The sequence below is a fragment of the Centroberyx affinis genome, unplaced genomic scaffold (assembly GCF_046629955.1).
Source record: "Centroberyx affinis isolate AG114_WGS23_722 - 3 ecotype Tasmania unplaced genomic scaffold, CSIRO-AGI_Caff_v1 ptg000555l_1, whole genome shotgun sequence".
Classification (NCBI taxonomy): Eukaryota; Metazoa; Chordata; class Actinopteri; order Beryciformes; family Berycidae; genus Centroberyx; species Centroberyx affinis.
This window is the reverse complement of record NW_027279199.1, coordinates 97103-123407: the sequence shown is the minus strand read 5'-3', so window position 1 is coordinate 123407 and position 26305 is coordinate 97103. Positions and strand designations below refer to the sequence as shown.

Genomic DNA, 26305 nt, shown 5'->3' with positions numbered 1-26305 from the left:
AGTTCCTTGACAGCATATTTGTATACTGCTTGTGTTTCTGCCAATGCCATACAGACAGAAAATGTAATGCTTACCAATGCTGACAGTTAAGAAATGTGAAAGGAAACACTGGGGGGAAACAGGGAGAAGGATGCTGCCTCCACACTAAGAGAAGCCAGTGACACATATTTCAGAATCACTTTTACAAGCACACTCTCGTTAACAAACACTGATGAGAATAGTTCACTGTGCAATAAAATCATGAAAACCTGACTCACTCATCTGTCACAGAACTTTAGAGACGTTTTTATTGGTCATGGGCCGAATGGATATTGCAGTATGTGTCCAGAAGGGATCGTATATAGTTTTACAGTGTTTTTACCTCTACATTTACTTGTTAAAAGGTAATTTAAGAAAATGTGGATAGACTATATAGTTATATTTCCATATCATTTGGCTTCCATAGCACAATATAATCATGTTCATTGTTTGCAGGTAATGTTTTCTTCTGTACAGATTGTCACAGGAGTCAGGGGCTTTTAGGGAATTTAATTTTTCAGTCTTCATTCATATTCAACCACAATACCTCATTTAACAAAGGCTCCTGCCTACTTTTTCTCCTCCCCGTTTTCCTATGGCAAGTACATTTGATTAAAACACCATGGGTGCATGCTACATGTCATAGCTCCCCACTTTTGCTCTTACACCTCTGTATATATGTACCTTCCTGAAATTATCAATAGTTTGGCCTTTGAGACTTACTGTAAACTGCTTTCTGTAATGAAACAACGTTCAAGGAAAAGTGTATCAAGCATAATGTTGATCTTTGAAATCTATCTTAACAAAGCCATTTAGGACCGAAACAGAACATTTTATTGAAATATAAACATTGTGTGTGCAACCGAAAGGAAAGAGATTAAATATTTATAAACATTTTGTATTATCACAACTTCATCTCGTTGCATCACAAAATGTGCAATGTGCAAATGATGAAAGAACAGATGGGCTCTATGTGTATTTCTTTTCATGACAAACTTAACTTATGAACTCCTCATTCCATTTGAACTAGTAACAAAATAAAACTGAATAAATAATCTCAGAACATTAACGTTTGGCCCTGTTAAGGCCTCTGGTTGTACAGAAAAGGGAAGGGAAAACTTTACACTAACACTTCAGACACTCAAAAAGCAAAGAAAGCTCAGAAACCAAATTGAACCCAAGAAATGTCTTGCCAGGCCGGTGGATTCAGGCCCTGGCTTTCCTGCGGATACACTGCCTGATGAAAGCCTTCTCGTCCCACTGGTTTGGGGGAAGCATGTGGGCGCCGTTATGGACACACAGGATGGTCATTTCCTCAGCATACTGTAGATTCTGCAGGAGCTGAGGACGAACAACGGGAGAGCGAGTTCAGGGAGACGAAGAGCACAGACTCACAGACAAAACAATACAGCAGGTAGATAAGCATATACACTTAAATCAGCCTCGACCTCTCTTACTGAACAGTCACTCATTAAGAGATATGAACACTCACTTTGGGTGTTATGAAGAAGTACTGGGATGTCGTCTCTTTGCACGCCGTGCGCACCACAATATCAAAGACCCTCCTCTCATTTATAGGATCCATTCCCTGTGTAGAAAAGGAGATAGATGGTTTGAGTCGAGTCTACATGAGCAAGCAGGTGGCTATTAACTGCTGCTTTATTGCCTGTAGACATACAGTATGAGTGGGTGTCAGGGTGAAAAAATAAATAAATAACTAAGATAAAAATCAGTATTTGGACACCCTAAAATATTGCTAAGAGGTAGGTGTGTGTGGGTTCACATTTAAGTGTGATCATCTTCATGTGTGCAACATGCCAAACATTTAATCGAGTTTGTTCTGCAATTTGTTATGTTATGTCCCTTGAATGCAGGGAGGGATTACTCAAGTCAGGTTATGGTAGCAACTCATTTGTCTGTGATTTGTCTCGCTCTTGCTTTTTGTGCGGACACATTTAATCTCAAAGGATTATATTAAAACCACAAGATAGATAGATAGATAGATAGTTTTTGTGTGTTGTATTCTGTAGAAAAAGATACACTGAACAGACCACTTGAACTATTAAACTTTTTTTATGCATAGACACTGTGTATTCATGAGCAACCAATGCTTGATTTGTCTTATTGCTGAGTTAGTATTATCAAAATGGAAAAGCTGGTGTTTGTGTGTGTGTGTGTGTGTGTGTGTGTGTGTGTGTGTGTGTGTGTGTGTGTGTGTTACCTGGTTGATCTCATCCACCACTCTGAAGGGGCAGCGGTTGAGCTCCTGCAGGGCCATGAGGTAGAGCATGGTGGAGACGCTGCGCTCCCCTCCGCTCTGGTGGTGCGCCGTCAGCTCGTGCAGCTGGGTGCTGCTGTGGAACTTCACCCGGATACGGATCCCGTACTTGTCATACTCCTCCTGCAGTGGACAGACGCCAGTCATTTAATGGGACAATGACAAAGATTTTTACCAACCCACAGCACAAAATGACCTTAATATATCTGCAGGGGGGCTGTTGGCGTTGTTGATCGGCACCAGTGACTCAACAATTACTTGCTTTCAAGCCTCATTTCCACCTCACACTCTGTTTTGGATCAAACACTCCCCACCCACTGGAATTGTACACTCCCAATATTCCACCTCTTCATCTAGTCCCATTTTCACCTTCTCAATGATTAACCTCATTCTCAAGAAATGATTAATAATAATATTAATGTGACTGTGAAATACCAATGATTACATCTAATGATAGCTTAAATGAATAACAAGTTATGAACAATACTCATATAAGGTTACATGAAAAATGAGGAAGTTCCACTGAAATCATTCTTTGGCTATCGGATGTAGGGTCCAGTTTTGTGTGTGTGCGTGTGTGTGTGTGTAGCCCTGTGTATCCATTACCTCATTCTCGGAGTGCAGATCAACCTCTCCGGCGCACTGCATGGAGCGGAAGAAATCACTGAACTTCTCATTGATCTGATCCACTAGCTTCTTCAGAGGATTAAGCCAGCGCTCCTTAGCCTGTGGCAGAGAGACAGAAACACACACACACCAAAGTCAGGATACACACATCTACACAGAGAATGGCTATTTTACTATTCTGTCATACAAGCAATGTGTGTGTCCTGATTAATGAGGGGAACTTGCAACAAATATGAACATCATCTAATATGCCTGCTTTATTAGTAGCCTACCACTGCAGCAGATGCAAATGCCATGTAGTTTTTCAGAAGCCAGTATGAAGAGCAGCAAATACCTAAACATTACTGACAGATATTAGTCATATTCCAGTGTTTTCTCTGCATTTACCCAGCAGCGGTGCCCACACAATCACCTGCACACACCCCAAATGTGCCTCTACTGCTAGACAAATATAACAAAATTTCAAAAAGCATCAACCAGTCAAACCCAGAACCAAATTTCTCCAACCTCCCTCCTGCTTCTTCAAAAGACAATCCCAGAGGAGAGGAAACACCGCAGTAAAGTATTCGTGTACCTCTGATATGTTCTGCCGGTAGGCGTTCAGGGCGTTGCTCTTATCATCCAGCTCCTTCTCCAGGTTTTTGATCTCCTGCTCTCTCCTGTTGTACTCGTCAACAACCTGGGAACCAGCAAAGGGAACAGGATAAACATTTATGATTTGAGGGTGCATTCACACTCACAAAGAAATAGTAGACAAACGAGAGAAAGCTGACAATATACAGCATATGCCATTTGGTGAATGCTTTGTATACAATTTTAGTATGGGCGACCCAAGCAGGAATCAAACCCTTAATCCTGGCAGTATTGGAGCCATAGTCACAGAGCGATTGATGTATTTTTTAGGATTTCAGGTTTTTCCAGATATTTGACGACAATTCTTGTCAAGGCTTTTTACCCGAAGGACAGCGGTTCAAATCCCATGACCGGATGGAAAACTGAGGGAAACTGAAGTGCTGCTAACTGGCCAACAGTCGAAGTCTGAGGATGTATTGGGGTAACCTGTGTATGTGTGGGGCATTGTTTAAAAAGCGCATGTGTGGTCTAATCCCTGGCGAAATAAAGCTTTAGAAAAAAGTCATTTCTAATAGAGAGATAACTTTTCCTGCTTTTTGTGTTCCAGATCACATCTCTAATAAGCTGGAGACTTGGAGAAAACTTCACTGAACCCAATTACGACAAAGAGAGACAAAGCCCCCAGCTGAGTTTCCCTTACGTTCTCACTGAGGCCAGTGAAGCACTCCGCTCTGGACCGCTCCTCGTTCAGCATGGCGTCGATCTCGTCCAGCGTGTCAGGAAGCTTGCTGAGAGCCTGTATGAGCAGAAAACAAGACTCAGTGACAGATTTTGTAAAAATACTGTGCATAATCAGTACTTATGTTTAGTTTTTGTGACCTAAAAAATGTAACTCCTGACATGTGACCTGACTGGCTCAAACGCAGGGACAAATGGAGATAGCTAGAGAAAAGTCTGTGACTCTACCTTGCTGCCTACATGGTGGTTATAGTGTCAAATAAACAAGCTGTGATTTCAATCCTGTTCTGCACCTTTTCAGTCCATCCTGACTCTGGAAAACCCTTCTTGGCTTTGATGAGAAAATGAAACTGAAATGTAAGAATATAAAGCTGTAAACGACCATCTATTTAAATGTTTTAGTCTATATTGTGGCAATACACAAGCCGGCAGGGTCCAAAATTAACACACCACCAAGTGCCAAGTGCCAAACCCCGGTAAAATTTGTCATTGGCAGATAAATCAATAAGGTTCACCTGCTACACTGACCAGTAACTCCACTGTTTTTGCCTGTTCTTAAACTTTAAAACTATGCTTTGCTATGCCGTCTTGTAATTTAATTCTGCTGCACTTCACGCAGTCATCATAGTAAAATTAAATAGCATTGAAAACAGGTAGGATGACATATAAGAAAAAGTCTATTAATAGTTTTTGGCCAGTAAAAAGTATTCTTGGCAGGTATTTTTTGTAGTTTACCAGCCCTTGGCAGGAGAGCCAAAAAGTTAATTTCGGACACTGCCTGGTAGAACATCTTACAAAACAGTTGACAAGTATAATCTTTGGCCATGTTTTCATCGACAAAACTATCACTGTCACAAACACCTGTTTTCCTACCAAGATGATCATGTACTGTAATGGGATATCATTAATCATTGCTGCCCCCATTTCTTTTTCTTGTTGGGTTAGAAGAAAATGTATCTGAAACAGCAATAAGACCAAATGACACCAACACTCGCCATGGAAACAGATACAGAAGAATTTCTTTAAGGAGGGGAATAGTCTGTTCCATCTATTCAGAGATACAAGAAACACTGCTATGAATACTGACAGTGTGCAGGTCTGCGGATAGAGCCTCTCCAGGGACCATCTTACAGATCTCCCTGGCTCTCTTCATCAGGCCTTTGCAGGTTTCAGTCAGCTGGTGCTTCTTCTGGTCCAGCCGGCTGCATTGTTGCTGCAAGGACACATGAACGGTTAGCATCGGGCAATGATAGAGAACGAGGAGTAAATCGAGAAATGCAAATGTGAATGTGAAACGTTATTGATCGACTTAGGCAAATTCTCTTTTTTGCCTTCAGGGCGGCCAAACCACAAGGTCAAATACAGATCAGAGGGATTCAGTGTTTTGCTCAAGGACACTTCAGTAGGGTGGATGTTTGCAGACACAGGGGCTTAAATCCTGGTCTTACCGTTGAAGGACAGTTCTCTCTAACCACTGAGGTATCCTGCCCTCCCAAGGATGGTGTGAATCTATATATGTGTAAATGTGTGTGTGAATCACTCACATCCAGGGTCTTGAGTTCAACAGCGCCTTCTCTACAATCATTCTCGAGCTTGGTCTTCTCGGCAGTCAGACCCACAGTCTCCAGGGCCAGGTACACCTTCTCCATGCTCAGCTTGGCTCGCAGCTGCAGACGGATGGAGAGGAAAAGGGAATGGAGGGCTACATCTTTGAAAACCCATGGTCAATATATCACAAATAGAGTCTTTCTCACGGTTTAAGCAACCGAGAGAGAGAGGGCAGAGAGACAGACAAAGAGAAAGACCATTAAAACACATAAGGGAAGAAGATACAGAGAATGTGACAGAAAGAGAAAAAGAAAGCCTTAACATTTATGCAAGTATGAGAAGAAATCCAGGAAGAGCCAGAAAAACAAAAGGCCACAAGACAATATCCACATTCACTACAACTTTAAATGTCAACCAACCACAGCTATCGGGTGTAAACAGTAGTATATGGGTCCTTAGTTATAAGCGCCTTTATCCATACCTTCATCTGGGACATGAACTCAGTGACTATGGCCACTTTCTGGGAATAGATAGCTGAGATCTTTTCTTTGGTCTCTTCCTCGATCTTCTTCAGGTCTACACCCCCCTGCTCCATCTGCCTCAGACTACACACATGGAAAAAGGGAGTTAATTCTTGTTACATAAAAGATTTCTGCATCTGGCTCCGTTGTTGTACATGCCATTTTCTAATTCTCATGGCTATGTGTTCATGAACAAACTTAGCACATAGAAGGATACTGTTGTGATCCAATGAGTCAGTGTTAGTGCAGGGAATTAACTTTTAGTAAAATGTCAAAGGCGTATTCCCAATTTAGACTCATTACTTCAGACCAACCTGTCCTGCTTGGTGCTGATTTTCTGCTCCAGTTGTCTCTTCTTGCCCTTTAGTTCAGAGAGCTGCTTCTTCTCCGCCCGTAACTCATTGTCACGGCGGTCCAGTTCAGCGCCACGCTGCTGCAAGGCTCTCATCCGTTCATCAATGTCTCGTAACCTCACCTCACATGCCTGGCCACAGCGGAGGGTAAATAATACCATCAAAAACTTCAACCTAAAAATTTTTTCAACCTAAAACCCTTTTCAGTTCACTTAAGTAAGGAATGATGGGCCTTTTTGCACTCATTATGAGGACAGAAGTAAAAAAAACACTTAGGTGGGACATGGATGACTTTAACATACGGGGCAAACACCGCCCATCTCTTCCTCACCCTCGTCTGCTGCTCCAGCTGGCGCCTCTCCTCAGCATCCACAGCGATGGTGAGGTACTGGGAAGCATGCACTGCAGAGTTACTGGTGCTAATCTTGTTGGAGTAGATCGACCTCTTCACCGTGTACCGCTCCTCTGCTGTGTACAACACCTTGATGTAGGGCTCCTCAATCACCTGCGGGAAGGAGAACATGGACAAAGACATCAGGATTGACACAGACTCCCTTTCTATTCAGTAAATTAAAAACCAACATAATTAGAATTCCCACATGGCAGGTTGTCATTACTTCCCGCAAGATTTAATTTGCCCAATGTGAAATACTATCCTGCATAAAACAGCTAATGAAACGCCAGTGAGTACTTGTAAGTGCAACTTTAAATTTCAAACTTCCTTTCCCCTAACATCCAACCTAGATTTCTACATGTTTAGGAGGAAAAAGTTGTATTTTGAATAACAGTCACTTCCCTAATTCTCTGTTGTTCTGTTTTAAGAACCTTGAATAAAGTGGGAAGAGGAACGCACCGTTTTAATCATGGCTTTAGTCTGGCCCGTGCCCACAGGGACATCGTGCACCCTGTACTGGTGGCACAGGTAACTCATCACCTCATCAGGGGCGTCAAACATCTCACGCAGGTAGGAGAAGAACCCAAAGCGCCTGGGGATAGATTCAAGATTTTATTTATTATCTGCAAGGGGGAAATCTGTTTCAGATACAATACAAGCACAGTGATAAAACAATGAATCAAAGTAATGAAATGATAAAAAAAATAATAATAAAATAAAACAGACAAAGAACAAAGGACACAATTGAATTTGATGATAGAGTCGGTAACTGACAATAACTGAACAGACAACATAACATAACCTGGGTCTGGCTATCATTTACATATTTCTAAGATACATCTTGCTTCACAAATCTAAAACAGACAAAAGACTTGTTGACTTGAACTCAACAACTATCTCTGATATACCAGTAGTTACACTTTGACATTAATAAACAGAACATAATTAAGATGTTTTCTCTCACCTCAGGGACTCGATGCGTCGGGACGCTTCCCGGTTAGAACATGACTCCTCTGGAGCAGAGATGGAGTTCACCTTCAAGTCATCTTGTCACGGACCTGGAGGGTCAGGACAGACAAAACTGAATTTCTTACTTGGGGGCGAAGCCTGAAAAGACTTTAAGAAACCCTTGATCCTCTGACCTGTGAGAGGAATGAAGTTCCTACAGAGACACTGACGTGGGGTCATAATATTTAAAACTAAAAATCCACCATAAAGTAAATTTAGATGTTATTTTGTATGATCTATGACAGGTCAGTTGACATTTGTAATGTGAACAATTCCCTCTCAAAAGCTAAATACAAGGTAGCGCAGTCCAGTTAGTGATCCCATCAAGCGACACTCTGGAGCCACAAAATCTGGCATTCATTGTCATTTGAGCAGCTCCATAAAGTGACTTCCTGATGAACACAGATTAATGTCTGTGGTTGCTACCTTTGCGAGTGAGTTGTCCACAAATGCTGATTGAACCGTTTTAAAATGATAGGAATAATGAATTCTATAGAATGAGAATGAAAGTGGATTTTCCCTATAAGATTAGGATTTGGCTGCAGGTAAACTGAACCCCAGTCAGACTCCACATGTCAATCATAATGTCCAGTGCTCTGACCTCCGTCATGAACTTCTCTGTGTCGTCTTTCCTCTGGAAGACAAAGGCCCGCAGGTCATGGAAAGGGATGTGGCTCTCCACATACTTAGCAAAGCGATGGTCCCTTACATTAATCTGAGGAATAAGGGAAAGACGGATATTAGGGCTGCACAATCAATACAAGACACATCACAATCGCAATATTGATTATTGCCTTATACAAATTATAAGAGGCTTTGATTTATTTTTTCTGAAGGGAAGGTGTCTCAGCAAAGTCAACAGATCAAGCTGTAGCTCAGAGAAAATCTCTCAGTTTACCAAAAAAACAAAACAACAACAAAAACATCCTAACCTATAGATTTTTACATCCCCCACATCCTTTCTTCTTGGAAAATCAATACGAGTTTAACGCACTCTTCACTCAGACTCACCACTAGCATCATGGGCTCATAGACATTTCCACTGAAAAGCTGTCGGTTCTCCCTGAGCCACTGGAGGGCGGTGTGTGTGTCCCTGTGTCGTCCCCTCAGCTTCTCCTCTTTGGCCTTCATCATGTTGTTCATGTCGTTGAGCCTTCTCGCCAACACTGGCAACAAAAACACACATGACCGACATTAACTACAATGTGTGCTCCTCTCCAACAATATGAAGCATCTATTATGTGGTGTTGTATCAATCCATGTGCACAGCATGGGACTAACACTGCCAGGGTTACAGTAAGGTGCTTTGGAGAAAAGCAACCAATGGCATAATTTATTCTAATCACATATCTGGGTGAATTTACATGACATATGTATTTGGGGGACCTGAACAGGTAGATTAACAGCTGTGAATTTTTGTTTTGAATTTATTTTGCATACTGTGATGCACAAAACTGGCGTTCAAACTTGACACTGCTTGTAAATATAGTCGATTTGTAACTAGCTAGAGAAATAATCAAATGGGAGTGTAATACTCAGCTTAGCCAATACCAGTCTCATTAGCTTATAGTTAATAGAGTGAAAGTGCTTGAACAAAGATACTGAGCTTGCTTACTGAAATGACAACAAAAATGCAGCCAAAATATCTCTGCACATACACACACAACTGAAAATACACCAAGACTAACGGATTGAACAGGAATAATTACAATTTCGTACACTGTCCCTAAATTGATTCTGATAGAGCTTAGATTACATGCTAAACACTAAACTGTACATCATGTGACTCGGTGAGTTATGGGGTGTGTAAAGCGCTCACGTCTCGACTCGGCGGTGAGGTTGTCCTTGTCCCGGCGCAGGTCGGCCCTCTCTCCCTCCACCCTGGCCTTCTCCTCCTGGATGCTCCTCAGCTCGGCGTTGACAGCGTCGATCCGCGGAGCCACATCCGGCTGGTCGCCAACGTTGGCGAGCTCCGCCTTCAAGTCGTCAATTATCCGTCTGGTGTTGCTGATTCGCTTCTGGTGGTCTTCCTCCTCCATCTGCTTCAGCCTCAGTACTTGTTTAATATCATCAATCTGTAGAGATGAAGAGGGAGAATCGTCATTCAGTATGAAAGCCACAGTGCTACAGATCAAGCCACAGCAGTAAAAATCAGCAACTGTAAACATCTGAAGTAGGGATGCATGATAAATGACAATTATTTTAGTCGATTTGAGTTAACATCTCTTATTTCCTTATTACAAAGCTAGAAACAGATGCAGTGGTCTACGAGATATTGTTCATTAGAAGGAATATATAATTATTATAATAACTGGAATAATTTAGGCCATTTTCAAAAGTTAATTTACTGTCATTGGTTGGTTGTCATTGGATAGCTGTATTTTTTCAGCAACTTCTGAAAAATACAGCTATCATATGACATGAGTGAATAGTTTAAAATGAATGGAAAAGAAAATATAAAATGAATACCAAAACTTTAATAACTCAAAACATATACAATAGCAATACTTCAATAAAATGTATTATTATTAATTACTATTTATAAAGCACTTTACAAAATAAAGTCAGGTGCTGTTTTTGAAGGCACTGTCAGGTGTTGAAGCTGAGACTGGTGTGCATTTGTACGGTCATGTTTCACACATCAGAAACAGGTTTAAGTTGCCCCTTTAAATTTTCCCTTCAGTCTTACATGAAAAGCCACCAATCAGAAGCCGAGTTTTCACGAAAAAGCAAGAAAAGCTCTTGTTCAAGCAAGGAAATCTGGTGATTTTATTTTTTCAAGATGAATGCAATATGCTTCCGTATGTTCCCAAGTCTAGAAGAGGGGTCGTCCATATGGGATGACAAGGCTCCCATCAATGTTGCTGTAGTTTTCCAACCTCTGAGTAGAAAAGCAGAGTCTCACCTCTTTGTGTTTCCGGTCCAGCTGGTCCTGTTTCTGTTTGCACCTCTGAGAGGCTTCTTTGATGCTGGTAGTCTGGAAAACATCAAGCTCATCATCATCATCATGCTATCAAGAATATATCTAATTACAGTATCCAATTCCTACAGTAGCAATATGTAGAAGAGAATAATAAAAAAAACCTAGCCTCAATTTTTTTGTTTTCTTTAAGCTTCTAATTAATTTGAATAAACTTTTTCACGTTCACTGTACACTTATTCAGGAAATAAGCAGACTCTAGGGTAAATAGCTGATTAGAGTCTCAAGTGTGTGACTCAAAAGGTGATACTGTTTTTATTATGTGCTGTAGTGCATTACATTATCTCCTGATTCAATTAAAACACACTCAGAATTCACAAAACGTCCTCATGATACCCAGTTAAGCTTTTTATACAACCATTCAAATAGAGTGTTATCTAATTTAGAGCTATCTATTGAGGGCTAATGGCTAGGCCTCACAAGTACTCCAGTATAAATACACACAGATCATCAAGGTCCCAGTCTCCCTTTATGCCTTTTACCATTACAAACATAATAAATTCTTACCATTTTACAACCTGTTGACAGCGGAAACATGTATTTAAAATGTGACAGACTGTTGCTAAACCTGCCCCCCCCCCCCCCCCCAAAAAAAAACAACTGCAATTCCAGCACAACCATCCTAACGTTATGATATGAATATCCAAATAGCCATTCTTAAACTGCAACACCAAGAACCAGAATTACCCCGACCCTATACCTCTATAGAAACACTGTCCATGTCTCTGTGGTGAAAATGCTGACTTGTGACCCTGTAACACAGGACTTGCTCACTGACCTTAGCCTTTATTTGTGCCTCGATGGGCTTCAGTTGGTTGTCGATCAACTGGATCTTCCTCAGCATGGGTGTCTGGGCCTGCTTCAGGGTGGAGAGCTGCTGCTTGGCCTTTTCACGCTCCTTCTTCACGCCCTCAAGCTCCGTACGGGCCGTCTCGTACTCCTGGGAACAGAGGGAAACACAGCCGGAGTTATTCTCTGACCACACTATGTTGTATTTTTCTGCTCTCTTTCTCTCCCCCTCTCACACACACACACACACACACACACACACACACAAACACACACGCACAGTGTTTCATCTAGACCACTCACCACCCACGGTTTCTTCTTCTCAAGCAACTCGATCATGTCCAGATGCCTCTTCTTTTCGTAGTAACGATTCACGTCATGTTTGTTCCTCTCGTTCCTCTGCTTGGCCTTCTCCAGGAAGTTGGCCTTCTCCTTTACTACGTTCTAATAAACAACAAACCATCAGCAACACTGAAAAACCTGGAAGAATCTGTAATAAACTATTACATTTTTTGATATGCAGAGAACAAAGTTAAGAAGTGTACTGCATGTAGAGTGGCGGCAGACAAATAGGTCACAGGAATACAGCTCCGCCTAGACTTTAATTGACAAAAAAAGACATTTTAAAATTTTGATTTATTCAATATTAAGCTAGACAGTTTGTAAAATGTATTAATTCAACGAACATGTTTAATTAAAAAGTTATTTGATTTTTTTTTCCTCAAACTGTCTGCCCTTGTTCCACTACAGCTCCATTACATTTGCCCAAGGGTGCCATCCCATTATTCATTTAGAGCATGGTTGGTTACACCCTGAATCAAGGATCAGCTGCTGTATGTTCCAATAAGCTGCATGTTCACCTCCAGTTCTCGTTCTTTGCTGCGGAAGTTCTTGAGCTCACAGTGATACTCGTACATCTCCGGCGGTCCCACTGACTTCTCTGTGGCCTCCAGCAGCTCGATTTTGGACATTTTGGCAAACTCACCCACTTTCTCCTGCAAATCAGTCAAATCAACAGAGAGAGAAACAGTAAGACAACACTTAAAATATTGAAGAAATTTAGAATTTTGCCTCCTTGCTTTTAAGGAAGGTTATGTATGAGCAGACAAATAACCATGGGGAATACCTGATGTAGAGAAGATATGGTGTAATAAAAATATCACAGCAATACAATTTAGATCAATAACATGACCAGTTCAATTTCATTTGAATATTCTATAGTATGTCTGCACAATTATTTAGGTATTGTGTTTTTCAATACAATTAATAATCAGAATTTGGTGACATTGAAAAAATTAATTCAGAATAATTTAATTAAGAACTACCTCTTTTAGCAAATAGTGAGCTCCCAGTTACATTCTTCAGTCAATCACAATGAGCGCTGTGACCATCCACATGCACTATTCATATCTATTCACATCCACCTTCCCGAGTGACTAAACAAGCATGAGCATATCACAAAGTAATACTGAGCTGAACAAACTGCTTTTGAGACAGACAAGTAGCCCAGTGCTCAAACTCCAGATCTGGATTAGTGAATGGTGTCATTTTCAGTCCACACCTGGAATAAGAAACAGTAATCTGGACCCACTGATGACAGACAAATATGTTCTCCAAGTCTAAACACTGAAACATTTGTTTCAGTAGGGAAAAAATGGAGGATCATCCGTCAACAAAAAACATTTTTCTTACGAAACAGATGACATTAAGCAACTGCAAAATTGTGTGAACTATGCCTTGAGGTTGTTGCTGCACCTCAGAGTAATACAATTTCTTGAATCACCACAAAAATCACCTATTATGAGTGCTTGAAGGCAAAAGCTGCTGCAGTCCTCTCCCTGCTGCACAATCATCTATAACTGCTACACTGAAAATCCATCTGTGAGAACTTAATGCCGGACTGTTTTAGAGGAAGGACTAGAGGGAAACAAGTCAAGATGCAAAAATGTAATAAAATAACTTTGTTCCCAAACGTGAGGCTAATGATAAGATTATTGGTTGTGATCATGTTACTGGCAAAATAATTGGGTTCTTCAGCACTTCTAGGGTGTTTCTGTTTACAGTACTGTCACACAGTATGTCTTGCCAATTAAACCATTGTACTGAGCAAATGAAAGGGATTCTGATTAACCATAAGTGTGCAGACTTATTCAACAGCGTTACACACCTGAGGCAGAAACTGGCAGAGGTTGCTGACTTGGATGTGTAAGGCCTTGACCTCCTCCTCCACTGCCTTCTGGCTGGAGTGTCTTCCATTCAGCATCCACACAGACTGGTTGTTCTCCATGTAGATCTCTCTGTTAATCACCACATTACCACCATTCTTGTACCTGGGGATATAAAATGGAGTTTCATTCCAAAATTAGATACATTCAGCGTTTGGAAAATGGGATAAAATGTCACAATTATTCCAGGCATGAAAATATGACTTTGCCAAGTTTATAACTCATAAAATGTATTTGCGATCTCAAACCTTTGCTGGTATAATACCGTCATCTTTTCAGATGAAATTGTCTGTATTTTTAAAATAGTAATGATTACCAGAAAAAATGTCCTATTTCCTAAATAAATTCAGTGTTTTGGAATAAAAACCCCTCGTAAATCGGTGGGGCTTCACCTGTCTCATAGCTTATTTATAAGTAATGTGACTATGAGTATCTGTAAACTGTGAGTGTAACAAGACTTACAGTTCAATCTCAATAAGTCCCTTACTGCAGCCGCGCTTCACATAGAGCCCAACCTAACAGAGAGGTAAAACAATCAAAACAATCCTTATAAGCAAGTCATCATAGGCCATCATCAGAACAGGTTCAGAGTATCTACCAACTGCTTCAACACTGTATTACTCTGCCATTTACCTTGTCCCCTCTGCCCAGGATAGCAGTCCTGCCAGCCAGACCCAGACATATGGCACACACAATACTGGATTTGCCAGTTCCATTGGCCCCAACGATCATGTTCAGGTTAGGTCCAGGATACACCACAGAGTAGTCGTACGTCCTGTCAGAGTACAATACAGAGTTTTAAGATACAAACAAGAGTAGAAGAGAAGAACCAAGCCATCTCTTCCTGCTGTCATGGTCGGGAACAGTGAAAATGTATAAAGAGGAGTTTGAGGAAAGAGGGAAACTAAGTGGTCACGTGGTTAGAGAGACCTAAGTTTAAGCACTTTGGCAACAAGCATCCACCCTGCTGAAGTGCCCTTGAGCAAGAGCTGGTCTGTAGCTGAGCCTGACCTCCCCTTAGTGTTGGTAAATAAAGAGACTTTCCCAACGGTAACCAATGAAATATGACATCATTTTATCTGATAAGATTTTTGCTTTTAGATGTTTTATTACAGAAAGTGTATGAAACCCATGACCAAAACAGTCATACATTCTGTCATTGTGTTACTTTTGGATGGAATTATAGTGAAAATAAATTACGGTATTCCCCTTTTTGCTGGGAACCCCCTGGAACCCTCTCAAGGACCCCTGGGGGTCCCCGGACCCCACTTTGAGAACCACAACCGATAGACTACATATCCCTCTGGACATTATGTGCACTATGGACCAAAAGATATGTCCTACACGGCTTCTTACAGGACAGTGCCGACTGGTTGGAACAACTGAAGTGAAAAACTGCCCTACGTTAGCTAACTTTTAGCTAGCTAGTGGGTGTTTGTCCTTACTTCCATGTTTATAAAAGTATCCTGATAGCTTACCAGCTAACGCTAGGAAGCCAATTTACTAGCTTAGCAGGCTAGTTAACACCAGCAGCGGGTTTGCCTGTTACGTTATTTTTTATGCTGCTAATAACAGACGCGGGTCGTTAAGTCGATTTGACTGACAGCTCTTGAGCTAACTGGAGGACTTACAGAAAGTTTTTCATTGTGATGCGAAGTATGGATCCCTCCACAAAACGACCCGACGATCCCTCTCCACCGACTGCATCTCGCTGGCTGCCCGCGAACATGCTCGGTACGTTATTAGAGGTTTTAGAGCTGCTATTAGTGACATGACTTATTCGCTTTCTTTTGCTGGGCTCGGCCATGGTGGAACTCGAGTCTCGAGGGCTGACAGAGGGACGTTTGCCTTCGCGCGCCTCACCCAGTGATTGTCGATTGCTGATTGGATAACATGGGTCACGTGTGTACACAAGAAAAACCACGTCGCGGCCGAACACCGGAACCGAGGGAAGGGAATTTGGGGAAGGGTTTAAAGCATGATTTATTTATCATTCATTTGGGGGTTTTAATGAAACGTATGGCACAATAACAATGCTGTCTTTGAAATATCGGTTTCAGACAACGGCGCGACAATAACACAGAATCATGGATGTATTAAACTAGCACAGAATGGTCACGGGACAGGAATTCTGTCGCATAGTTGTGACGCCAAAGGACAACATGCTGGTCTGAAATGTTCAAGGAGATTTGAAATGTGTATTTAACTGGAAGCCTGCATTGTCATTACCTTGTAAATGTATTCAAATAAATAAAGCAATATAAGTTCATTAATATATATAACATATCGGCCTTACAGTTATGTCTCTAGTTTTGCAGATAGTGATATTGTGTGTGTATGTTCTATGGATTAGAAAATTAATCTGTCCCATCTATTTTATGAGTGCACCATATGTACTAATTTTGGGATGAATTCCTGGACACATGAATAGAAAAAAAACAATGGGAACATTTTTTGTGCAAAAACATGCAATTATTTATTTTGAGTGTAAAAAAAAAAAAAAAAGACACCCCCCACCCCCGTTGTAGGCAATATACCTTGTGCTTATGGGTAATTTCATTCAACAAATGCTCATTTCTACATGAGTTGCGTCTCTTCTTCGGTTCCCTTGAAATCTCTTCTCACAAAAAGAGCAGATAGAGGCCTACAGCTTCTTGAGGCAATGTGAGGCCTATGAGGTTTTCTTCTATCCCTTTTCCATATTTTTTATCTTCTTTTACCCTCTTCACCTCATATAATACTAAAATTCCACTTTTCAGTCCAATTTGATGTCCTCTAAAACAGTGGTTCTCAACGTGGGGTCCGGGGACCACCAGGGGGTCCCCAGCAAATTTATGAATTGTTAAACTTGTGTTTACAAGAAGTTAACACACTAGAGAATGTAGAAGAATGACTGTTTTGATCATAGTTTATCTCTCTACCTACAATACAGATAGACATGAAATTCTGGACAAAATCATATCTGACAATAAAAATATTCTCAGATTTGGGTTTGAGAGATAAAATCTCCCTCGAATGGGGGTCCATGGCTCTGATGTGGACTAAATTAGGGTCCTTGATATGAAAAAGGTTGAGAATCACTGCTCTAAAAAGCCCGAGTGTGGCCGCAGGAGAGAACAGTATTTATTTCAAGGCCTTAGTTAGGATTTACTACAATGAGGGTTCAACATGGTGTTGCGTGCGTGCAAGTTTCAGACCAATTTCACCCACTTCCAGTTGAATCAAACCTATTTTATTACTTTAATTCGCCAGATATTTTATTGAATAAAGATATGCTTTGTTACTTCAGGCAATGATAAACCACAATAGCAAGAGACTCGTTAGTAATGGCCTCAAAATAAATACAAAAAGAGTGTCTCCCTGCGGCGGCCTCCTCGGTATCCTCTGCTTCGCCTCTAGCACGTTACAACATAACGATTTAGACTTATTTGATCACAAACTGGGAAAGTTGCATGCCGAAATAAACAGCATGGATAAAATCTAACATACCATCTCCCCTGGAACCCACTTTAATCACTTAACATACAAAACAAGTATAAAAGACTAAATCATCTTGAAACAATGAAGGGGGGTTGGGGGGGTAGATGCAGCTCAAGAGTTTATTTTCTCACTGGATGTTTTCAATCCGTTTTCTACAGATTTCCTGTTCCCAATGAACGCCTATAAACCTAACGACTTAACTACCTTCCCTTAATTCACAAGACCGCCAAGTGTTACTTATGTCTGCCTCAACGAAAAAAAAATGGGTGCCAGATGAAACAAACGGCAGGCCTAAAAACTTTTCAGGCCCTTGAATAAAAAAGCCTCCAGGGTCCCAACTCTTGAGGTTTGTGGTGAGATCAGAATCGCCTCTATACTCATTGTCCGTCGTGAAGTTTGAGATGAACCCAGACTCATCCAGGACTAGTATATCTGATCAATTCATCATGTCTGACCACAACCTCAGCTGTGGAGGCCCTGTTGTGAATGAAATGCCTCTTGCGCATCGCCGCGGACGGCTAGCACGCGGAGTCCTATCATCTCCGGTCCGAGCAAGGCCGGACTCCGACCGGATCAAATAAGATCATATGTAGTTTTTTTTTTAGAGATATACACAGAAAACAGACAACCACACACACCATTCACTCGGTCAAACACTCACCAAGCACTCACCAAGCACTCACTCACACACCCGCACCACACAAGAGCATTCAAAACATGGACCCAGCCACCGGGAACATCCGGGTTGACTTATACGCCGCATGGGCTCATGGGAAATTTATGCAAAAAAACAAAAAACATGTGTATGTCGCCCTCATGTGGCGAAGAGACGTGAAGTCGTGTGAGACAAGACTGAGCTCTTTGCAATACCTTCTGTGGGGAGAAATGCCTTGGAAATTGATGGGAAATAGCTAATGCTTGCTGTCAATAGCTAATCAATGCGTTGTTAAAGTGCTGCCTTTAAAAGTGCAATTTCTTTAACTGTCCTGTCCGTCTGAACTACAGTGGTACAAATACAGAGTGGGCTGCACACAAACCATATAGACAAGCCAAGACTGCCTGCTCCAACAGAAATATGACCCATGTCACTCAGATACAGAAGTTAAAACATAACAACCCTCATTATGCTGAGTCTAAATACCACAAACCACAGTTTAGACTACTTCAGACTCTATGTAAAGACTTGTTATCTGTCCAAGTGCAGTAACCATAACTGCTATATGTCTTCTGAGCCATAAGAACCAATGAGCATGTAGTGAAAAACAGGAATATTTCACACTGCATATACTGTATGTCGTCACAGTACTCAGAGGAGTCGGCCGTGTTAGCTCTTGTTAAAGCTGCATTTACGTCGACGGCAATTAGCTAATCTTGCATCCTGTGCCTAGTGGGGGTTGTGAGGGGCTAATCTTGAATGGCATAATGAGATTTCAGCGTCTACTACCACTACTGACTACTGCTAGGTGGCACATTGAGTCTGAGGCTCCCTCCCCAACAGCAATATGTTGGACGCTGCAAAGAAGCAGACATCTGTATGTGAGAAGGTGTGTGGCTTTTAACAATGGACTACTGACTATAAGAGAAGGACCAGTGTGACTGGAGAGCAACAGTGGATCCTGGCCAGCCTGCCATGGAGGGGTCAAACGCAAAGAAAGTGAGTTCTTGCAAGTTGTTTCTGGACAGATTCACTCCTGTCTGGGAGTGAAAGGTCACTGTCTGCTCTAGTGACCATCTGTCAGAGGTTTGGGTCAACAGAGCAGAGAATATCACAGGCTGTCAGGGGAAAGTTGGTTTATTTTGAACTCTATATACCCGATAGACTGCATATCCCTCTGGACATTTTGTGCACTATGGACCAAACAAATATGACTATATGATTTCTTGCAGGATGCTGCCAGCTGGTTGGAACAATCTAGAATTATCTGGAAGATTAGATTGATCAATATTATTGAATGTAATGACCAGCAAGTATTATAGTCTGTATCAACTTGGGACCTTATAAAACTGCTTTAGCTGAGGTGAAGTGTGCAGTGTGTAGTGACACCAAAGTTAATCACTTTTTTCCATAAAGAAAACTTAAAGGTAGCTTGCTGAAAATCTGTCAAATATGAGATTTACTGTATTTTCTGTGTATATTTTATCCCTACGTGCTTGAACGTTGCATTGTATAGTGACTTGAATGCTCACTTTATTCTGTAATTATTCAGCTCACATCAGAAATCTGATGTAACCACAGGTGGCCTGTGGGTGCCTATACATGTGACACATCACTGTTGTCATGTGAACATATCCAATTTAGGCGATTTTCAAATAAACGTCAGTCAAATAATTACATGATCCTCAGAGGGCCGAGTAAATTCTACAACTCTTGGGCTTATGAAACCCTTTCAAAACCTCAAAAATGCAGGGTGGTCAAGCTTACAACAAGGCTGTTTGTCTTAGTTTCAGAAAAGTAGACATTTTGGAGACACAAGATTTACTATTAGCAACAATATACTGATCTGTGGACTATGAGGCCAAAGAGAAACCAAGTTCATCCTCTGGCTACCATCTGTCAGTTGCTTCAGACAGTAAAATCCAGTGCATGATGTGGCGTGTAAGTTGCTTCTGATGGTAAAATGACACCAAGTTGTGCATTAGAAGTACATTACAGACCTGGCTGGTGACGATAATATTCAGAGTGTCTGTGCTGGGGGGGAAGGAGAAGGATGAGACACTGTGAGATAACCTGGACTGGTCTGGCTGGCACGTATCCCAGCCTTGGCCCCGGCTGAAAACATGGCTCCCATCAGAGATCAGAGCCAACCGCCCAATTAATCCCCCAGCTCCCAGCTCAGCACCCCGCAGGGCCAGAGGAGGCTTACGCAGGTGACAGAGATAGTAAACGGCACAATCCCAAACACACAGCTCTGATTGTTCTGGGAAGATTGTTCGACGTGATAGAGTATCCCGGGGCGGCTGGAGAATCTCACAATCAACTGTGGGACAAGTCCTACCTGAATTAGAGAGATAACTGGTGTCTTTGACTTTTCCTGGTCAGAGCCGTCACAACAACAGTCTGCCATCTGTTCCCTGCTTAACACGATGCTTTTCATTTCTCTTAAGGAAAGCTTTGGCTATCTGGTGTCACATGGGTGTGGCGGAGTGTCTGTCTGACTGAGTTTCAGAGGGATGTTATGTTTTGCCAAGCCATGAGAGCCAGTGTTGTTATCATGACTCGAAAATATACACTACCAGACAAAAGTTTGGACACACGCATTTTCCTTTATTTTTAGAATAACAGTAAGGGCATCAAAACTATTAAATAACATAAATTGAATTATGCAGTGACCAAAAAAGTGTTAAACAAATCAAAACTATCTCATATTTTAGATTCTTCATAGTAGCCACCCTTTGGTTTGATGGACAGGAAAAGGTTTTTGAAAGAAATTCATACATAGGCATCAACTTCACTATTTATATTTGTCTAAAAAACACATTTCAAGCATTTAAGCATAAGCCTTTAGATAAAAATGGCTTTAAGAGAATGAAAAACATTCAGTCAGGTCTGACTTTTGACATATATTTGATTTTGTTTGTGGATTGTTTATTACTGGTAGCTCTTTGCTCATACTTTGCCAAAGACAATGCTTTGAAGGAACGTCACTGTCGGGCCAAACTCACATTACAGTCTTTGTGATAAGGTGATAGAGCCGTTACAGCAGCTTTGTGTCCAGTATTAGTAAACACAGCTCTCCTGCTTAAGCAGCGCAGCAGGTGCTGCCCTTTTTAGCTCTTATGTAATTATACCATCTGTCCACGAAGGTGAAGATCCGTACAAAGAAGCAAACAAACAAGTTTTGGCTCAGTAAGTAATTTACTTGTCAACTAACAGGGTGTTTCATCTTTTTTTTCCCCCTTTTTTTAATTTTCTAATTTCTCAGTGGCCAGGATTTGGACACCACAAAAAAGGTATCTTGGTACATAGCAAATGCTGAACAACAATTTATAGTTTTATTCAGACATTTTGACAGTGAAATGTTACATTTTTAATTCAAATTATCATCAATATCACATGATAATGTTCAAACAAATTCAACTCATATTCGACTCATTGTTGACTGATATCATATATTAACCACAGAGATGTGACCAAGTCAACTTTGCTCAAGTCCCAAGTCAGTCTCAAGTCTTGAGGCAAGTCAAGTCCCAAGTATTACCCAATCAAGTCCATGTCATTAATGTCAAGTCTCAAGTCAAGTCAGAACAAGTCAGTTTCAGTTTCAACTTCAGTAAATTGAATAATTCCATACAAATTGAGAAAACAGAATTTAAATTAAATTGTCTGGTGGAACAAATCTCAATCTAAGTAATTTACACAAACACAAGAGTCATCAAAGTACAAGTCAAAGTCAAGTCCCAAGTCACCAGAACCCAAGTCAAGTCAAGTCTCAAATTTTCTATTCATGCATCAAGTCAAGTCTCCAGCAATCAAAATTGTGACTCGAGTCTGACTCCAGTCCAAGTCATGTGACTCGAGTCCCCACCTTTGATTAACAACATAACAAAATAATATCATATAGACCAATCACTATTTGCCTGTAGAATAGGGCCCAAGTTATCTATTCAACAAAGACTTATTCGTTATTTTATTGGAACATTTATCAGATTTTAACAGAGTTCAAAGGTCAGTGATCTCAGTTCCTCCGTGTCCCTCAGAGACCTCTGTCTGCCACCCGCCGCTGTCCCGCCAGTCCACCACAGACTGCAGCGGTGAGGAAGTCTCTCAGCCCAGGAAACTGAACGGCTGCTCTGTGGAGACGCCGAGCCACCAGGACCTGCACCGGGAGCTGCTGCTCAGCCACAAACGGTACTGCGGGTCAAACACCCCGAACACTTCTGACACGTGATGACAGTGTAGCTGACCTGGGAAACAATGCAGAGAGCGGACGGCTGATTGGACAGTGAATGAGGTGTTTGTGTGACTGAAACTGTGATTATGACTGTGATTACAAGATAATGTCTTTCTATCTTTCTTATTAATAACAAATTTCAGATCGTCAAAATAATTTAAAAGGGCTGTCTGGAAAATGTGAAAGTTGGGTTTGACATCACGTGTAAAAGTACATCATCAAGTGTAAAAGTACATCAGACATACAAAGAGCTGAATTTATATTAAGTTACTCATAATGGAAAAGTACAAGGACAGTCAAAAAAACAAGTGTTCAATAGTTTCCCTATCAATGTTACAAAATGAGCGGTTATAATGAATGTCTCATTTGAATCTCGCTAGTGTATCCTTCATGTCCATCACAACTGCCAGTGGAATGTTCATCCAGATGATGTCATTGCCATGGTAACACATGATCTTTCTGAGAGTCATGCACCAAATCAACTTTATCAAACATTCTATGGCAGCCATTGCAGGTTTACCAGCCAAATGTCCATTCAAGGCTCCAGATTTGACTGGGAATGACTGTTCTGTCAATACAAATATATCAAAATATCTATATATTTAAATATCTATGGACTGGGTCTACAGTGGCCTGCTGCTGGAGGAGAAGCCGGAGCTGAAGCGGGTGCTGGAGCAGCGAAGGCTGGAGCTGCACAGGGAGGAGGAGCAGGCCCAGCGGCGCCCCTCCGACCTGGAGATGGAGCTCCGCAAGAGGCAGCAGAAGCTGCAAGAGGTCAGGACACTAAAGAGACAAATAGACACACAACAAACAAACTGAGAGACCGCTCACAAATTTATAGTAGGCCAAAAGCACTGGGGTCATAAAATGTCAGAGTTAGGGTTTGGCCGATATGGGTTTTTGAAGGCCGGTACTGATACCAAACTTTTTGTGTCAAGGCTGCCAATAGCTGATATTTTCTGTTTATATTCAGTATCTTTGAATTTGACAATTTCTATGCCCAAAAACTCCAAAGTATTCAATGTTTACCCCAGAATCGTATTCTTGTCAGGGTGAAAAAGCCTCTGACACAACATTTACACCATCATGGGACACTAAAACTCCATCCATTAAATCCATTAAAACCCAGACTAATGACATTCTTTTAGGCTTCACACCTTGTTAAGGCGGGCTGACTCACCACACCTTTTCAATGGCAGGAGAAACTCTGGGATGCATTACTGCCTTTAAATAAAGAATTAATTCACAAACAAAACACAATTGAACAGTTTTTACAGGCTTTGCAGGTTTTACAGACAGTTTTTATGTAGCTGTAGTCAGGGAGGAACCTCCATCACATCGGCGGTGGATGATGCTGACTGGCTGATATGAGATACTTATAAGGATACGTTTGGTGATTTTGGAACTATATATAATTTGTCTCTTACATACCTCTAGCACTTGGACCCACAGACAATATTGGCTCCAGAGTCATCTGTCAGTTGAAACAGTGTACTGTGTTGCTACTGTAGGCCTCTCGCTGCTAACAAGAGGGTTTGTCAAAATATCTCCAGAAAAGCCAGTCTGTTAATACCAACTGACGTCTTTATATTCACAGCCAGGAAAGCAGCAGCACCGCACCATTTCCACTTAGTGTATGGTCTTCTACCAAACTCTAACCGGCTCCATGTGCAACTGTTTACAATCTGACCCGACTGTCCGCAAAATCACACTGCCAGTAACGCACTTTCACCCCACAGCAGTCTGTGCTGCAGCAGAGAAAAATAGTTCAGTGATTTCCTGATTAGTGAAAGTGTGAGTAATGGTGGAACTCATGAAATCAGAGCTAATTTTTTTTTAGATATTTTGACAAACCCTGTTTGGACTGCTTGTTAGCAGCAAGAGGCCTACCAACAGGAGCTCGCTGTTTCAACCCACAGTTGACTCTGGAGTCAATATTCTCTGCGGGTCCAAGTACAACAGCTATATAAGACACAAATTATATATAGGTCAAAAATGACTGAACTTTTTCTTTAATGAAAGCCCAATATGCCTGATCTGCCTGATATATAAGCTGATGTATCAGTCTAACCCTTAGCCATGATATGCTGTATGATGATACTTGTGTGTTGTCTTGTCAGTATGAGCAGGAGGAGATCAGGCGGAGGGAGGACCAGCAGAAGATCCCAGAGTTTGTCCGTGTGAGGGACAACCTGCGACGCACACAGACATCGGAGCAGTGAGGCCCGAGGCTCCCAGCAGCCCCTGCAGCCTCTCACCACAGTGGCCCTGTCTTAAAGCACACAGTCTTCTGAGTCACATAAAAAAACCCACATATTACACAACCAACAGCTGGCTATGCATCTCTTAGTGGATATTTAATTGTGTTTTGAAATATCAGAAATTACACAAGAAATCATGCATGCAGTACGCAATACTTATACCAAAAACACATAATCCTCTGTAGAAATGGTTTCTTGAAACATTTCTTACATTTCTGTTTATGATAAGAGAGTGGAAGTGCCCATTTTTAACTGTAATTATCTGGGACAATGTTTGTTTGGGGCAATGTGTTATTTGTCAGAAGTTGGGCATTTTTTTTTATGTTTTTTATGATGACTGTAGAATGAGCATTTTTTCCAAATCAACTTCTTATATTTCTTGGTTTACAGCAGCATGGAATTGTTTTTGCTATTTGTTTGTTTCTGGGAAGGGCCAAATCACTGAAGCCAATTCTTTACATTCTCATTGGGCTACTATTATGGGATTTCTTAATAACAGAGACATTTTCTGGTCTCTATCAATGAAAATCCCAGCACAACATAATTCATCCCCCAGTGCACCGATTTGCATGTTTGTTTATCTGTTTGTGTGCTGATGTTTGATTGGTAGTGTGTCTGCCGTGGAAATAAAGCTATTTATGGTTTGCAGAGATGCATTGTGGTGCTGGAGACAATTCAAAACTGAGAATCGATTTGCATGCAGCTCCATCTCTGCACACAGCTCCTCTCCCTAAGGGCTCACAAGGCTCTTTGACATGGATATGGGACTTTGTTTAATTAGCTGATCTTTTCATTCCATCACGGGACGAGCGGAGAAAGCAGGCCATCTGGAGGAGGCTTCTCAGGATGTATAGAAATACCCGAGGGCCTGGTTAAAAACACTGGAGACATTTGGGATAGTCGGCCAAAAACAAACATTAAAAGTGTTGCTATTATGAAGATCACAACTGTGCCCTTACTTAAAACAAACATATATTCCACATATACGTCGGAATATGTCAAAATATTACCAGTAGCCAAACACGAATGGAAAACTGTATAGAAAATATATTTTTGCCTCTCAAAATAAGGCTTGAATGAATTCCATTGACATATATCCAACATATTTTTGGTCGATATTTGTTGTTCTGTTTGTTTGTTTTTATACATGTCTCTACATATCTCCACATTTTTTTCAATTTTTTTTATTTTGGGGTTTTTGTTTTATTACTGCCATTTATAGTACTGGTAAGGGAAGACCTGTTCACCACCACTAGCCAGCTGTCCCGGACTCTGTGTTTTACCAAAACTCCTCTCCCCCCCTCCGGCCATTCTTCTTTTATGCCCCTTTCTGATTACTAAAGCCCCTCAGTGCGTCGCGTGCTGTGTCAATATGCAGAGCGTGTCTGGAAACAGAGAAGCGTCGGACCAAACCACTTTGAACTAGGAGGGGGACCAGCCGAACTGAAGAAATTACCTGCCTCCTTCAGAGCTTATTTTTGCAATAGAAATCATTTCGGGGGGGATTGTAAACGAAGTTTAAACTTTCTTCAATCAAATGGGAGCAACAAGTGGCAGCAAACAATCATTTTAAAAAACGTAAATAGCCGTTCTCCCCCTTCATCGATAAACTGGAGCGGG

At 41.3% G+C, this 26305-nt stretch overlaps 2 protein-coding genes and 1 non-coding gene across 3 annotated transcripts; 1 reads left to right on the top strand and 2 right to left on the bottom strand.

Annotated features, from left to right (window-relative positions):
* Positions 1 to 336: 336 nt before the first annotated feature.
* Positions 337 to 15865, bottom strand: smc5 (structural maintenance of chromosomes 5). Its single transcript, XM_071518147.1, has 24 exons — positions 15684 to 15865; positions 14686 to 14827; positions 14515 to 14567; positions 13995 to 14157; positions 12688 to 12822; positions 12131 to 12271; positions 11817 to 11978; positions 10964 to 11035; positions 9878 to 10133; positions 9070 to 9224; positions 8642 to 8773; positions 8015 to 8091; positions 7510 to 7642; positions 6988 to 7161; positions 6618 to 6787; positions 6264 to 6387; positions 5779 to 5901; positions 5322 to 5447; positions 4197 to 4292; positions 3498 to 3602; positions 2903 to 3022; positions 2240 to 2419; positions 1511 to 1606; positions 337 to 1359 (listed from the first exon to the last, which is right to left on the bottom strand). The coding sequence occupies exons 1-24, from the start codon at positions 15857 to 15859 to the stop codon at positions 1225 to 1227; spliced, it is 3246 nt and encodes a 1081-aa protein (XP_071374248.1). The 5' UTR covers positions 15860 to 15865; the 3' UTR covers positions 337 to 1224.
* Positions 15866 to 17886: 2021 nt separating this feature from the next.
* LOC139643048 (small Cajal body-specific RNA 2) lies at positions 17887 to 18271 on the bottom strand. The gene has a single exon (XR_011695060.1). It is a non-coding gene; the product is annotated as a small Cajal body-specific RNA 2 (non-coding RNA).
* An 805-nt stretch (positions 18272 to 19076) lies between these two features.
* Positions 19077 to 24656, top strand: LOC139643046 (protein FAM107B). Its single transcript, XM_071518181.1, has 5 exons — positions 19077 to 19186; positions 21456 to 21483; positions 22231 to 22381; positions 23054 to 23198; positions 24545 to 24656. Exons 1-5 carry the CDS (start codon positions 19163 to 19165, stop codon positions 24644 to 24646), a joined length of 450 nt encoding a protein of 149 aa, XP_071374282.1. The 5' UTR covers positions 19077 to 19162; the 3' UTR covers positions 24647 to 24656.
* The last annotated feature ends 1649 nt before the right edge of the window (positions 24657 to 26305 follow it).

Excerpts from the sequence above, each read along its gene's own strand:
- LOC139643046 (XM_071518181.1), top strand. The coding sequence starts at position 19,163 with ATGGAGGGGTCAAACGCAAAGAAA. Across the intron at positions 19,187-21,455 it reads AGGGGTCAAACGCAAAGAAA|TGGCCAGGATTTGGACACCA; the intron begins GTGAGTTCTTGC and ends CTAATTTCTCAG. Across the intron at positions 22,382-23,053 it reads CTGCTGCTCAGCCACAAACG|TGGCCTGCTGCTGGAGGAGA; the intron begins GTACTGCGGGTC and ends CTGGGTCTACAG.
- smc5 (XM_071518147.1), bottom strand. The coding sequence starts at position 15,859 with ATGGCCGAGCCCAGCAAAAGAAAGCGAATAAGTCATGTCACTAATAGC. Across the intron at positions 9,225-9,877 it reads CCTCACCGCCGAGTCGAGAC|TGTTGGCGAGAAGGCTCAAC; the intron begins GTGAGCGCTTTA and ends TTTTGTTGCCAG. Across the intron at positions 8,092-8,641 it reads AGGTCAGAGCACTGGACATT|TTGAAGGTGAACTCCATCTC; the intron begins ATGATTGACATG and ends TGACAAGATGAC.